The 16285-nt window shown below is 43.4% G+C and overlaps 2 protein-coding genes across 3 annotated transcripts in view; one reads left to right on the forward strand and one right to left on the reverse strand.

Annotated features, from left to right (window-relative positions):
* The window catches only part of wdr25 (WD repeat domain 25), a gene marked incomplete at both ends in the record, with an annotated part of 62429 nt that extends 62181 nt beyond the window's left edge, over window positions 1-248 (reverse strand). Inside the window, one exon of the mRNA XM_083634306.1 lies at window positions 33-248. Within this exon, the coding sequence (XP_083490432.1) occupies window positions 33-248 (216 nt within the window). The remainder of the gene's footprint in view (window positions 1-32) is intronic.
* Window positions 249-1520: 1272 nt separating this feature from the next.
* LOC310773687 (tryptophan--tRNA ligase, cytoplasmic-like) lies at window positions 1521-14638 on the forward strand. Of its 2 annotated transcripts, none has more exons than XM_083633614.1 (11): window positions 1521-1577; window positions 1930-2053; window positions 2241-2463; window positions 2651-2759; window positions 4148-4267; window positions 5317-5499; window positions 8532-8632; window positions 8802-8914; window positions 13540-13713; window positions 13808-13948; window positions 14073-14638. In XM_083633614.1, the coding sequence occupies exons 2-11, from the start codon at window positions 1940-1942 to the stop codon at window positions 14229-14231; spliced, it is 1437 nt and encodes a 478-aa protein (XP_083489740.1). In that variant the 5' UTR covers window positions 1521-1577; window positions 1930-1939; the 3' UTR covers window positions 14232-14638. The 2 variants fall into 2 exon arrangements, with proteins under 2 accessions (XP_083489740.1, XP_083489739.1); XM_083633613.1 differs by having other exon boundaries at window positions 1536-1582.
* Window positions 14639-16285: the final 1647 nt, after the last annotated feature.

Below are 16285 nucleotides of genomic sequence, written 5' to 3' on the forward strand. Positions count from 1 at the left end.
CGAAGATCTGCCTCTTTCTACAGCTGAGGTACCATGGGGAGGTTGAATCGAGGCATCTGCATGACCCTCCAACTTTGTCCTATCAGTGCCAGGTGAGATGGAGTGAGGACTGGGTAGTAGCCCATAGTCATAATAACATGCCCCGACTTCCTGGGTTTCTTCTGCCTGTCTACTAGCTTCAGTGGTGCTTTGAGAAGGTCCTTCCCCAGAAGGTCCTGCTCCTTCATCCTCTGAGGCAGAATCCTCATAGGCCACTAATGAGGCCATTTCATATGAGATCCTGTCTGGAAATGAAGACACAACAGGTGAGGTGGTTGACTGTACAGTGACTAGATTAGAAGCCTAAGGGTGTCATCTAGTGGTCGCTTGGAGTATTGCACATACAACTAGCGTGACGTCACTTGACACCCAGAAATGCTGAACCCTGCGGCAGTTAATAGTATGAGTTGTGCCAAACAAACGTTAATATCTCAAAAACTATATATCACATCGCTTATATTTTGACATTCTGAGTGAGAGCAGAAGTAGCTCAGGAGTTTGATGTATAATAAATGCATGTCGTGTTAAAGTTGTGTGAACTGTCGCAGTTTTTAAAATGTAAACAGAGTCAAGCCGGCTAGAGCAGACACTCACGCCTCGCTCCATAGGGTTCCATTGCCGTTGCCACCCAGTGACGCGGTTTGTTTACCAAAATGCTGCTCGGCTGTTCCCTCGTATATCTTCAGACTAATCATGAGTAGCCATGAGTTTCTTTACAATAGCTGCACGTTGCAACGTTTAAAGGGTTTTGTTGGCTACTGGCAGTCTTCTTTTTATGTGCGGACTCTGGCGGTATACCCATGGACTGTACTTACTTGATACTATGGTATACCGTAGCCTCAGAATTCGCCTATTTCACTCGAGGTTCAACGAATGAAAGAGCAAAATAACCGGAGCACGCCTGCTAAAAGTGACAGACTGACGTCAAGTTAACCCACAACAATGCCCACAACTCATGCCCCAAAATGTTCATACCACTACGAGTTACTTTATCCAAAAATCATTAACGTTAGCTAGTTTCCATCTCTGACTCAGAGCCTGGGCTAGCATACATAGCTACGAGATAACGTTAACGTTATCAATTTAAAGATATCAAATGAATCTACCTTAAAATGCATGTTCCTGTCGCTATCTGCAGAGGCAGCGTTCAGTTGTCACGCTTGAATGTGACATTTTCAAAATAAAAGCAATGTTTCGCTTTGTCCAGGGAACTCGCCGGTTGTTCAGGCGTAAAAAAACTTTTACTTTGAAAAACAAACGGTAGGAAAAGAAAGCAAGTTCCGCTCCTCTAACAAATATCTATGTATTTTACATCGAACTTAGTGTGTTTTATATGGCATTATCCCGATTTAAAAATATAGAAAAAACGTAGTATTAAAAGCTGTCTAGCATAGAGGAGCAACGTGGCATATTTGTATTAGTGAATCTATAGCGGAACTGTTGACCAAGCTTGTTTACCTGGGAAGAATTTGATCCAAACACCTCACTCAGGCTGATGCAAGTTGAATGAGTGAGCTGTCAGCTGTGTGAAGACTATTGTACGGTATGCTGGCTAGCCACTAGATCTATATCAGCTTTGCTATGCAAAATTCAATAATTCAGTAACTGTTTCATATTAAATCTAGTGGTATGGCGTTAATCAGGATAGTAATAATGTCATATCAGACGCTTGTCACGCTTACTTACTAGCTATAGCTAGCTACGGCTATCATATGTTCACATATGGGAGAAGCCTAACTCAAAACAGTGGATGGAGCTGATGTGTAGGTTTTAATGCTAGAGCAGTTCAGGCCTCAATAATACTATATTCAGAACAGTCGGTTATTTTTCAGATGTGTACATACACTCTCAACTCCTGCTCTGCTCCCTCTTCTTCTGTGTCTTGGTCAGTGTGAAGAAGATGACAGACTGTCAGGGAGGAGGGTCGGCGTCCATGAGTCCAGTGGAGCTCTATGAGCAGCTGACAGCGCAAGGAGACAAAGTCAGAGCCTTGAAAACAGCTAAGGCTGGTAAAGTAAGCACCTGTGATCATGTGTTGGAAACGATCGAATTGTCTACATGGGTTTGTTGTTAAACGTATAGTGAAATCAGCCCTTATACAGTGGCATTAAATGCTAAATCGATATATGTATTATATTTATATATATATATATATTTCGAAGCCAGGCTCTCTTTTCTGACTGCAGTGTTTTGATTCCCAGGCAGACGATGCTGCTGCAGTTGATGCTGCTGTCCAGTTGCTGCTAAAGTTGAAAGTGGACTACAAACAGGTAACGGGTCAGGACTACAAAGCAGGATGTCCGCCCTCAGAAAACTCTGTTGTCAGTGACAACGGGCCGGCAGCAGGCGGCGCTGAAGACACAGTTGACCCTTGGAACGTTACCACCACAAATGCCAAGGGAGTGGACTATGACAAACTCATAGGTAACAGACAATTAACTTCACGTGTGGATTGCACTGGAAGAGTTCTAGTTCTATGATTAAACAGTCTGATTAATCTGTCAATGCTGCAGTATTATAAGCATGAATGAAGCACTGAATGGCATTATACCGGCAACATATCATTTATATAACAGTTGAATAACGCACATACCACCATGTCTTTCCCCAGTGAGGTTTGGCAGCAGTAAGATTGACAAGGAGCTGGTGGACAGAGTGGAGAAAGTCTCGGGACAGAAAGCTCACCGCTTCCTACGAAGAGGAATCTTCTTCTCCCACAGGTCAGCAGCTGATGGAATGATGATTTAAAAAAAAAAAACACTCAGATTCTTGGGGGCGTCCCACAAAGGCTTAGTCGCTACTGTCCTATCAATTAAAGGGAAAATGCCCCCAAAAATAATAAACACACAACACTACAAATGCTACGTATTCCAAAAAGCCAATGACAACTGTGATACACAGTTGGTTTCACTACTGTTGACTAAATGCACTTATTGTATGAATGAATGATTGAAAGTTTTATTTACGTGTCAGGACAAATTACATGACCCATCCCACATGGGATTATCAGACACATCAACATAAAGTTATTACCATATTGATTCCGGTGCATAAACAATACAAACACACACACAGCACACACAGCATGGACAGCAAAACACAGATTTAACTGCAATATGTAGTAAGTAAAATATATGAATTATCTATCATATGTCATCTTTTTCCTCCTATCCCATGCATGTGAAATATATTCGGAAAAAGCAAAGATGTTGTCAAAAAGAAATTCAAGTATGGCTCCTTCTTCAAAATCTAACAAGTTTAGCTCAGGGGAGTGAACTTTTTTAAATATTATCGCTCATAAGTCATGATACAATGGGCAATGCAAAATAAAATGAAATTCATTCTCCACTTCCTTCAACTCACAATATTCACAAATCCTATCCTCCTCCGCCGTCCCTCTGTATCTGCCTGTTTCAATATGTAAAGGCAGGATACCACATCGTAACTGAGCACATAAGGACCTCTTACTTTGAGGTAAATTAAACATAACATATTTTTCACATTTACATTCATTTTTAAATAAACAAAAAGTTCTTAATTTTGGCTTTTGCCAAATTTCTTCAGTCCAAGACTGTAACCAGTTAGCACGGATCTGAGATTTAAACAGCTCTACATTTATTGTAAGTCGCTGTGGACAAAAGTGTATGCTAAAAGATGTCATGTAGTGTAATCATGGCACATATTTCATCAGTCTGACCTCTTCATGACTTGTTCTTATCAGTGGGTGTTGTTCGCAGTTGGGTGACTCATTGTCTGCTCATATTGTTGCCTAGTCGTATTGAAAGTGAAACCTTGCCGGCACTGGGTTGTGATCACAAAAAATATCCACGGTGAAAGTTTGTCTTAGATTTCATCATTTGGATTTCCTTATTCAGTGGAAAGGACATGATATATTTTTCTTGAAAAGACGAGCGATTTAATTAAGAACAGTGTGTGTGTGTGTGTGTGTGTGTGTGTGTGTGTGTGTGTGTGTGTGTGTGTGTGTGTGTGTGAGTGAGTGAGTGAGAGAGAGAGAGAGAGAGAGAGAAAGTGATGAAACTTTATATTCTGTGCATTTATGTGAAATGGACATCTCTATATGGCACGTTGCTCTTGTTGCTGTGTGCAGAGATGTGCACCAGGTGCTGGATGCGTATGAGAAGGACAAGTGCTTCTACCTGTACACTGGCAGAGGGCCGTCCTCAGAGGCCATGCATGTGGGACACCTCATCCCCTTCATCTTCACCAAGTGAGCCTCCTCTCTTACATTGATGAATATAACCAAGATGCTTAAAGGGACAGCTCAACCTAAAATCCAAAATACATATTTTTCCTCCCACCTGTAGTGCTATTTATCCATCTATATCGTTTGGGGATAGTTGCCTGGGTTTTGGAGATATCGACCGCAGAGATGTCTGCCTTCTCTCCAATACAATGGAACTGGATGGCACTCGGCTGGTGGCGCTCGAAGCACCAAAAAAATACATTTGATAAACTCAACAGCATTACTCAGGAAGACCGATACATTTCTTTTGTTTATGAGAAGAGTTGATACTGTTAATATTTGATTGACATGAATATTGAGTGAGCCTTGACTCACTTGTTTTTTGTTTGTTTTTATTTATTTTTGTTGTGTTGTTTTTACTCCAATACTTTTGGACTTTTATGTTTGTATTTTACGTGTTTGGACCCCAGGAAGAGTAGTCTCACCTTTGGTGTAGACTAATGGGGATCCACAATAAACAATTAAACAGTTGTCTCTTTCCAGAAATCATGACCCGGTTACTCAAAATAATGCAGACTTTGTTGTGAGCAGTTTCATGTAGGAACTATTTTCTTTTGCAATCTCATGTAGGAACTAGCTAGCAGCTAGCGGCTGTAGTTCGGTCAAAAGAAAATAGTTCCTCCATGAAACTGCTCATAACAAGGTCTGTGGATTATCTTGAGTAACGGGGTCATGATCTCTGGAAAGAGACATTGCTGTGTTGAGTTTATCAAATGTATTTCTTTGGCACATTGAGCACCACAAGCCGAGTGCCATCCAGTTCCATTGTATTGGAGAGAAGGCAGAAACTCTGCGGCCGATATCTCCAAAACTCAGGCAACTAACACAAAACGATATAGATGGATAAATAGCACTACAGGTGACAGGAAAATATGTATTTTGGATTTTAGGGTGAGCTGTTGCTTTAAGTAAAGGGAGGTTTAAGTCCCATTCTGATCCCCAACCTTGACCTATAGACCTGACACTAGAACGTTAGTTTTAAGTTGTAACTGGAGCCCACTTCCTTGTCCCAGGTGGCTGCAGGATGTGTTTGACATCCCGCTGGTGATCCAGATGACGGACGATGAGAAGTACCTGTGGAAGGACCTGACGCTGGAGGAGTGTCACCGCTACGCCGTGGAGAACGCCAAGGACATCATCGCCTGTGGCTTCGATGTCAACAAGACCTTCATCTTCTCTGACCTCGACTACATGGGGTAAAACACTTACCTAACAACATTCCAATATCCATGCAAACATGTTGACAGTGGACACTTTTGACAGGGCTGTCACTTTTTCCCAAAATAAAGTTCGAACGAACTTCGAATTGCCCGCAAAATGTTTGAATATATTTATATTTATTTATAAGTTTTTTGGTTAATTAAAAAAAAAAAAAAAAAATGCAGGCCAGGCCACCGGGCATCAACCCGACGTGCCCGATTATGCAGTCCGCGCCTGCCGGTTACATCGTATAAATATATATAATATAAAATATAAAAAGAATATAAAAAAAAATCCTCAGCTGTCCTCATGGTCCAGTCAGTCAGCTCCTCTCCGCTGCTGTGTTAGCTTGGACGCTCACAGTCACAACACTGCCTCACAAACTTGGCTGCATCCAACTCGAGACAACTTTTCAGACCCCGGAGACAATCTTTCTCAGAAGAGACTAACGCGACAAATCTGGAGACTTTCTCTGACATGGGATTAACATTACCAGCAAGCAGCAGTTGGTTAATTTTGGTTAATAAAAAATAAAAAAATAAAAAATAATACGAAGTTCGAACATGGCAAATTACATTCGAACATGCCCCTCCTCCCCCACATTCGAAGTTAAATTCGAATTTCGAATAGAAAGTGACAGCCCTTTACCCTAAATAAATACTCTCTTAACACATTGAGTGCCAGCCATTTTTTCAATCCTGTAGGTAAGTTGTGCCAGGTTTTTTTTTGAGGATTCTGGCTCATTTTACAAGAGCCGAGGATTATTTTCTGTTAAGAATTCGTGAACACCAATCATCTAAAAATAACTAATAGAATGTGTGCTTTCTCTGTCTAAAAGAGTTAGTTTGCAGAGTTAGTAGTTATGTAGATATTAGCCGTTGAGTACAGCATGGTTTCAGAGATTTTCAGAGAGTTTGGAGATAAATGGATTTTTAGAACCACCTCACGTGCCTGTGATTATGGGTGCCCTTGTCTCCCACTCTGTGTGCTCTCTCTCTCTCTCTCTCCTCTCTCTCTCTCTCTCTCTCTCCTCTCTCTCTCTCTAGAGAGAGAGAGAGAGAGAGAGAGAGTGTGTGTGTGTCTCCAAACTCCTCCCTCCGTCTGTGCTGCGGAGTGCTCTGCTGCTGGGAGTTTGAGCAGCGAGTTTGAGCAGCCTCTCTCCCTGGCAGCGAGTGTGGATAGGTCTCACTGTCTCTTGGGTTTGAGAGCCCCGATGAAGCCCCGTGCGACTCTAGGCTTTATGCTGCTCACCCAGTCCATTTCTGGAACCCCCCACCGCAGCAGCGCGAAAGCGTCCCCGCCTACAGTATGAGAATGAGGCTCGTTCGTTTCTGACTGTAAAATCGCCAAGCCATTTCCGCGGGAGGCGGCTGCTTTTGGTTGACTTTATCTCTGTCGGGAGAGGACCGTCGCCACCTAGCTGGTCGGTAAAATAGATTATACACATTCAATACTTCCAATATCTCCATAGGAGACGCGGGGGGCATTGATCCACGTAGCACCGTCAAAAAAACGCCCAGCTATTTCCTTGAAAATTAGAATGCTTTCTCTCTGTCTCTGTCTGGAGAGAACTGTCGCCACTTAGTGGTCGGTAAAATAGATTATACACATTCTCTTCCTCCAATAGTGATATAGAAGACGTAAAAGGGGTTGATTGATGTCCCACCGTCAAAAAAAAAAAATGTTTATGTAAGACGAGATAGCTCGTCTATGGCACTTAACCGTTGGATTATGTAAGACGAGATATCTCGGCTATGGCACTCAACGTGTTAAGAGTAGACTGACTATTCCTGATCCCCCTCTCTCTGCCAGACGGCCGCCAGCCACCAAAGAGCTGCACTTTGTTACACCACACAAGGGACATTGCTTTAGAGCCTAGATCCTCTATGCGCGGCTCGCGAAACGATGGCGGCTCTAGACACTTTAATTGGCGGCTCGCGACTGATATAAATAATACAATCACTGTCACAACCATTCCCTCACTGCGGTGTCAAACAAACTGCGTGGTTGCCAGGTTTGTGGCCCTTTGGAGCACCAAATGGGGGTTGAAACTCCCCATATCTGGCAACACTGCAAACAAGCCAATGCCTCGTGGAGGGATTGGGTCAGTGGCAGGGACGCAGAAACAGAAAGTGCTTCAGGTGTGAATGACAGGGCGTATTGTTGCAGCTGGCATTTCTTCGTTAACGAGGGCAAGCTGCAACAATCACGTCACGTTAACCCCCCCTCCCAGCGTCCCAGCTTTAACGATAAGCAAAGTAGCTGTTTACTTAGCCCCATAACGTGATGCTGCTTTACTCTACTCCGAGATATTCTCGTACAGCAGTCGGCGCCACACAGCGTTAGAATCCTCAATAGGTGGACAAGGCTGTTCAAAAAGCTCTCCTACCCGTATCCCACCTCCGATTGCAGATCCAAAGATATGATCGTCCGCCTAGTGAAGCCAGTAAGTTCGCCGGAACACCAGCGCTGTTAAAATGATACTGCTTGCGTGAAACAACCGTTTAGAAGCAGTCTTTGCACAGCCTGCGCTGAATTTACAGCAGGGTGTGTTTGATCTCGTTATCTTGGTGCACCGCTTGCACACGGCGAGCAAACAACACATGCAGTCACACGGAGACGGCGGCTGTCAGTGATCAACGCAAATCCAGCGCACCTGGGAAGCAAAACATGTCATGAAATACTCAAACTCCCAAGGTTCCCGTCGGCACTAGGAAGCTTCTCCTGTCCTCAATATGGCACAGGCTGTGCAAAGACTGCTTCTGAACGGTTGTTTCAGGTAGCAGTATGATTTAACAGCGCCGGCTAAATTACTGGCTTCACTAGGCGGACGATCATATCTTCGGATCTGCAATCAATAAATTTATGGTGTGAAGTCGGTACTCGGTAGACTAGAGCATTTTCTGTTGTGATCTGAATTGTTTTTTTTCTTTCTTTATTCTTCTTCCTTGATGCACAACACATCAGTTTAATTGTGAATAATTGATTTTTGTTGAACTTATTTTCTCGTGTTTTCTTTTCTCCCCAGTTCATCTCCTGAATTCTACAGGAACGTGGTGAAGATCCAGAAGCATGTGACTTTCAACCAGGTCAAAGGCATCTTTGGCTTCACAGACAGTGACTGCATCGGTAAGACAGAGGCAAATTCCCCCTGCTGCCCCGGTGCCGATCTGGGGAGAGCCGTGGACTAGCACAATGCTCCCCCCCGACACATGCGCAGTTGCCAGCCGCTTCTTTTCAGCTGACAGCGGGGAGCTTAACAGTCTGTAACAGTCTGATTTGTCTCTTACCTGCTCAGGAAAGATCAGCTTCCCGGCCATCCAGGCAGCTCCGTCCTTCAGCACCTCTTTCCCTCAGATCTTCGGAGGCAGAAAGGATGTGCCATGTCTCATCCCCTGCGCCATAGACCAGGTCAGTACAAGACCGGGTCAGTACAAGACCGGGTCAGTACAAGACCGGGTCAGTACAAGACCGGGTCAGTACAAGATGACAGACATGGACCAGGTCAGTACAAGACGACAGACATAGACCAGGTCAGGTCAGTACAAGACGACAGACATAGACCAGGTCTGGTCAGTATTTGATTTGATTGTATTAAGGATCCCCATTAGCTGGTGCCATAGCAACCAGCTAGTCTTCCTGGGGTCCAAACATACAAACAAATTAGTACAATTGCAAATGCAAAATTATTAAATGTCAGTACTCAACACAAAATACATAATGAACTAACAAATAAGATAGCTAAAAATTACATAGAGGAAAAAAAAGAAACAGAAAACAAAAACAAATACAGATACTTTACAGTGTTAAATAAACTTTAAGATTCTTTTTAAATGTTAATTTACTGTAAACGCAACACAGGTTTCGAGGCAGGTTATTCCAAAGTGTCAATGATCTAAAAATAAAAGATCTCCTTAAAGCATTGTTTTTCGGAGACGGTAATACAAGCTGCCCATTGCTGGATCCTCTTGTGTAATGGTCATGCACAGTATTACTAAAGATTATCTGTTGATGTATAAAAACTGGAGTTTTACTGCTCATGACTGACTTAAACATCACAAGTGAATTGAAAGACAACCTATTCTCAACTGTAAGCCAGGAGAGGCAGGCATGCATAGGGCTCACATTAGACCTTAGTGGGCAGCCCAGGACCAGCCGTGCTGCCCTGTTCTGGACCACCTTAGTGGGCAGCCCAGGACCAGCCGTGCTGCCCTGTTCTGGACCACCTTAGTGGGCAGCCCAGGACCAGCCGTGCTGCCCTGTTCTGGACCACCTGGAGCTTCCTAAGGTCACCACTGGCAGCAGATGACCACACCATGGAGCAGTAGTTAAGATGACATCAAACTAAACTTTGAACTATCTGACATAAAAGGGGACGGGCAACAGAAGTAACACATTTTCTGGAAACACCAATAGCTCTTCCCATTTTTGAAACAATATAATTGATGTGGTGAGACCAAGACAGAGTGGAATCCAGCATTACTCCAAGGAGTTTAGCACTTTCAACTTGTTGAACTGCCGAATTACACAAGTTTAAATCAAGCTTTGGGCTTGTAGATAACCTGTGCCTTGTTCCCAGTACAAGACGACAGACATAGACCAGGTCCGTACAAGACGACAGACATAGACCAGGTCAGTAGGTACAAGATGTCAGTACAAGATCAGGTCAGTACAAGACGACAGACATAGACCAGGTCAGTACAAGACGACAGACATAGACCAGGTCAGTACAAGACGACAGACATAGACCAGGTCAGTACAACACAACAGACATAGACCAGGTCAGTACAAGACGACAGACATAGACCAGGTCAGTACAAGACAACAGACATAGACCAGGTCAGTACAAGACGACAGACATAGACCAGGTCAGTACAAGACGACAGACATAGACCAGGTCAGTACAAGACGTCAGAACAAGACCAGGTCAGTACAAGACGACAGACATAGACCAGGTCAGTACTAGGGTTGCACGATATACCGGTACTACAACAGTACCGCGATACCCTGGCATTAAAAAGGATACTATACCACGTTAATTTAGTACCGATACTTTAAAAAAAGACATGAGTTGCATTGCATCCATGTGCCACCGTCTGTTTCTCCACTGGAGTCTGTGTGCTGCAGGTTTGCTCTGTCTGTTTCAACTCCCTGTGGGCGTGCCAAGTCCACCCTCCCCTGTCTCACTGACACTCCACTCTCCACTCCTCTGTTCAGCCGACATGCAGTGTTGCCAACTTGGCAACTTTGTCGATATATTTATCTACTTTTCAGACCCACGTGGCGACTTTATTTCTCAAAGGCGACTAGCGACAAATCTGGCGACTTTTTCTGACCATGGGAAGCAACGTTAATGTGTTGAATCTCTACGGATTTTGCCTGTAAATTGGTGCGGGTGCTGCTGGCTTTTCTCCCTCCCTCTCTCTCCTTCTCTCTCTTCACTCGACTGCAGCCTCTATCCTACCTGAGAGCAGCAGCATAGGGGTTGCTCATTATAACAGCGTATGTCGAATCTGGCCCACACGGGCGGAGTCAGCACTTAATATTACAACCATACAGTCAGATTACAACGGCTATGCTGAAGCGTGCACGGACAAAGCTGTCCGTCTGTAAAGCGATGTTTACACGTGTTTACACAGGCAAAAGGGAGACAACACGTCCACTTGACTTGCCAAAGCATCTCTCCAACAGACGATCCGACTAGTACAAAGTGTGACAGTTTAGCGAATGTGATAACGTCAAATCAAGCGAGTGTGATTTATTTTGTGACAAGCAAACTTTTTTCAGCGTCGTTTGATGAGGCAATTAAAGGCAATGCGCCTAACCTCTGCCAAGGAGGTAGGCTATTGAGTCATGATGGTGTTTAAGAGTGATATGAGGTTGCAAACTGTATAACGTTAACTGTTAAAGAAATCACATACACTAAGTATAAGGGACATCAGATTACTGCATATTACCATGTAAAAGCTTTAATAACACTGAAAATTATTTATTTATTTAGAATAATCCATGATTAATGTTATACTAATTGTCAAAAACTCGCCTACATGTATGAACAAACAAGAAAACACTTGACACCACATACCACATAGGCCTACTGTACATTTTATTGTGAAAAATAATAAACATACATGACATTAACTGTAAATCTGGCACTTAATGATGAAGCTCAAACTCAGGATTATACTAAAGTAGACTGAACAGAAATTATTCTATTCTGCGCTCTACTGAACACATTTCCTCATTTTCTATTTAGTCAAATGAGATGCCAGCAGAATCAGCACCAACTCAGTTGAGGCAGCCTTCCCCAGCTATCTTTGAACACCACATAAAGTATGATGAAGACTCAAAACATGAATTTTAACTTCCATGTTCTTCTGTCATCCATTATTACACGACTTTTCCTGTTGCTTTAGCTTTTTGCCGTGGTATCGTTTAAGTATCGAGTATCGAGATATTTAGGCAGGTATCGGTATCGAAGTCATAATTTTGGTATCGTGACAACCCTAGTCAGTACAAGACGACAGACATAAACCAGGTCAGTACAAGACGTCAGAACAAGACCAGGTCAGTACAAGACAACAGACATATACCAGGTCAGTACAAGACCAGGTCACTACAAGACGACAGACATAGACCAGGTCAGTACAAGACGTCAGAACAAGACCAGGTCAGTACAAGACAACAGACATAGACCAGGTCAGTACAAGACAACAGACATAAACCAGGTCAGTACAAGACCAGGTCACTACAAGACGACAGACATAGACAAGGTCAGTACAAGACGACCAGTGTTGGGCAAGTTACTTGGGAAATGTAATTAGTTACTAATTACTCATTACTCCTTCATCATCGATCATATCTTCGGATCTGCAATCGGAGGTGGGATACCGGTAGGAGAGCTTTTTGAACAGCCTTGTCCACCTATTGAGGATTCTAACGCTGTGTGGCGCTGACCATAGACATATATAAAGGCTAGATGGCTTAAGGCGGAGTCACCAGCGTCGTTGAAGCGCTGCCATCTTGCTACAGTGCCTTTCTGGTACGTTCTATGGTAGCTGGTGACCTGCACAGACAAAAATACTCATAACTCGCTGAAATCTTGACGGATTTACAAACGGTTTGGTTTATTACAAGCATATTCCGTTCCCGAGATAGACAAAAAAAAAAAAAAAAACACTAAAAACACTATTTTTTTGATGGGCTCCAAATTACACCAAGATTAAACCGAAGCATCTATGCCATGAGAGGGATTCAGGCACAAAGTTTCATGCAGTTTCATCCATTTCCCTAGGAGTTATGATCATATGATGTTGCCATACTAACCCAACAACAGATGCTCATAACTCCTAGTAGCTCCCTGTAGCAAGATGGCCGCCATGCGACGACGTCGCTCTCCATTGGCCGGCAGCGCGGGTAAGCTATCTAGCCTTTATATATATCTATGGCGCTGACTACTGTACGAGAATATCTCAGAGTACAGTAAAGCAGCGTCACGTTATGGGGCTACTGTTTACTGAGCTGGAGGTGAGCTGGAGGGTGTGGAGCTGCATCCCATAGAGAGACAGACTGGACATCAGAATGTTTTCATATATATCTTTTTTAATCAAGTCGGTGTGAATGTTTTCATCACTTTTATAATTTTTTATCAAGTCGGCCTGAATGTTTTTTATATCGTTTGTTTATATATATATATATAAAGCAATCAATGGTCTCTCCTGAGTTTTTCTTTTCTTTTTTCTGTATAAATAAGGCAAAAAAAAGAGAAACAAGGAACTCAGGGTTACTTGGATTAGTAACTGTAATCTGATTACTGTTTTGGAAATTGTAACGCCTTACATTACTTAGTTACTGAAAAGTAATCAGATTACAGTAATGCGTTACCTATTACTGCCCAACACTGAAGACGACAGCGATACACTACAACTCTACAATACTGTTGGCCCCCAAATGCAATACTGGTAACCACTCGTTATCACATCGATATTTGTAATCGCGTGTACGTTGGCTTGTGCCTGTCCCTCCACCTCTCCCAGGACCCCTACTTCAGGATGACCCGTGACGTAGCTCCCAGAATCGGTTACCCCAAGCCGGCCCTGCTGCACTCCACCTTCTTCCCCGCCCTGCAGGGGGCGCAGACCAAGATGAGCGCCAGCGAGCCCAACTCCTCCATCTTCCTCACCGACACACCCAAGCAGATCAAAAACAAGGTGACGTGGTGTGCCCGGGAGAAGATCGCTTGCCACATTTTGCAGCGTTATAACGTCTCACTTAACCTATGACTAATGCGAGCGTTGCTTTCAGGTGAACAAACACGCGTTCTCGGGAGGAAAAGACACCGTGGAAGAGCACAGGGCGCACGGCGGCAACGCAGACGTAGACGTCTCCTTCATGTACCTCACCTTCTTCCTGGAGGACGACGAGCAGCTGGAGAAGATCAGACAGGTGAGGAGGTGTGGTGGAGACGAGAGAAAGGGAAACGTCGCGCTCCATCCTGTTAACGCTCTCTCGCCCTGTTCTCCATCTTCCCTCGTTCCTGCTCCCTCCTCCTCCTCCCCTCTCTCTGCAGGACTACACCAGTGGGGCTCTGCTGACAGGAGAGCTGAAGAAGATGTTGGTTGAGACTCTGCAGCCGATGATCGCCGAGCATCAAGAGAAACGCAAGCAAGTGACGGACGAGATGGTCAAACAGTTTATGACCCCCAGGCCTCTAAAGTTCACCTTCTAGCCATTTGAGCTGTCCAAGTTGATCATGCAGTTAATCCCAGTGCAAGTGCAAACACACAAAACCAGCTTTTTCCCCCATCTAGAATCATGGACATTTGAATTTGTAACGGAGGGACGGAAGCTGTTCTCAAGAGTACGATTCATATCGGGACTGGAGAAAAATGCAAATGTAAATGACTGACGCGGGATGTGCCCCTCCGTGTCAAACTCGGCATGGCATCGCAATCCACGGTGCTTGTCGCCAGGAAGACTTCTTAACTTCTGTGTCAGGCTGCGCTTTTAATGTACGTTTGGTCCATGTTGCTGCTGCTATGTTGACTCTGTCTGAGATTCATCCCAGATTAAACGAAGATAATGTTTTTTTAAATGCAGAATCAGCCACACGTCTACTTCACAAAACATGGGTTAAGAGGGGAGTGATAGCTTTCAGATCATTAAATCAATAACTATCACCTTGTGATTGCACAACTTTGTTTTTTTTTGTTTTGTTTTTTTCTAATAGAACAATAAACGAACAAGACAAACAGGCTCAGACACAGGAAAAGAAAAAAGAAGAAAAAACAAAAATACTGTACATCATTGACATTTGGCATTGTTAATGTGGCGCTACCACCAGCCTCAAAAGATGCTTATGTGCTTGTGAGAGATATTACGCATAGGATCCCACCCAAGGGGTCCACACAGGAAACCAACCGGGGCAAACCCTCCATCACCCCTAACCCTAGTCACTACTCACTAATCATTTTTAACCTCGTCAAAGTAATTGCACAACTTTATTTATTCAATAATTAAAGCATAATAACACATATTTTTTCCTTTGACTCTGAACACTGCAGAAATGCCCCTGCTTGTTAAAAGTGATGGTAATAGATTGACATTGGCTCCACATTTGTTCTTCAACTATTAGGTAGTGTTCACATTTTGTTCCTAAAATGCCTCCAAATGACAGGATTATCATTCAAAGGAGGCACAATTTGACTGCATGGTATTAAGTGGGGTGGATATATTTTCTTGATGACTGGGAGCACACAAGGCAGTGTTAAGGAAACTGTGCTTTATGAGTAATCATGTTTGAACCCAATAACAAAAAAATATATAAATAAAAATATAATGATGTAAAAAATAATATAAAAATATAGAAATCTGAGTTTCTCCCCATCAGAGTCAGAAGGAGCAAAACGTCTGCACACCTAAAAGCCGACAGGTGCGTCGGAGAAGGGAGAACCCGACTGAATCCAAAGAAGAGAGAACTCCCCGCACACGGTCTACGTTTTGCTCCAACCGCCTCCATCAGATTCTTCTGAATCTGAATCTGATGGAGGTGGTTGGAGCGAAACGTTATTCTTTTGTTGAATAAACCTTCATTTGCAAGTGTAGAGACAGTGTGCGGGAGTTCTCTCTTCTTTGGACCCCATCAGAATCCGAATTATTTTATTTGCCAGGGTTTTCACATACTAGGAAATTGTCTTGGTGTGGTTGGTGCTCATGTAACATTGATAAGAACAAATATACAAGACATAAACAAATACGAATCTAAAGAGATTGTAAAATATAAAAGCATTCAGATATGAACAGATATAGACAGTATTAACAGATATAAACGGCATTAACAGAGTATAAACAGACTTGTCAGCTAGGTGAGGTAGCCTAAGTTTGCCGTTTACAGAATATGTACAGGGTCAGGGTGCATCAGAGGTAGCAGCAGTAAATGAGCTTTGTGTCGACATGGATTTGCAGATCAGTGACAGTCGGAGTAATAAAATATGCACGATGATAGGGTGCCGCCCTAACTTCGGCTCATCCGAAAATAAGTTTTAAACGTTAAATCACTCCCTTCAGCAAGATACGTTGAAGAATTAAATCACTGTCATTAAAACTACTTCTTTACATGGTTCCCCTGGTTTGGGGACTTTATTTTGAATTTTATTCAGGCCACTGAGGGGGTAGACTGGGGTGTGTGTGTGTGTGTGTGGGGGGGGGGGGGGGGGGGTGATGATGATGATGGGGAGGGAGGAGGGGCAGGAAGTGATGGGCTTCCTCATAAATTGTAAAATG

The sequence above is a fragment of the Poromitra crassiceps genome (genome assembly GCF_964638095.1).
Source record: "Poromitra crassiceps genome assembly, chromosome: 3".
NCBI lineage: Eukaryota > Metazoa > Chordata > Actinopteri > Beryciformes > Melamphaidae > Poromitra > Poromitra crassiceps.

Bases quoted from the DNA above. Each gene is read 5' to 3' on its own strand.
- LOC310773687 (XM_083633614.1), top strand. From the start codon at position 1,940: ATGACAGACTGTCAGGGAGGAGGGTCGGCGTCCATGAGTCCAGTGGAG. The intron at 2,464-2,650 runs GTAACAGACAAT...GTCTTTCCCCAG, and splicing joins GGACTATGACAAACTCATAG to TGAGGTTTGGCAGCAGTAAG. The intron at 13,949-14,072 runs GTGAGGAGGTGT...CTCTCTCTGCAG, and splicing joins AGCTGGAGAAGATCAGACAG to GACTACACCAGTGGGGCTCT.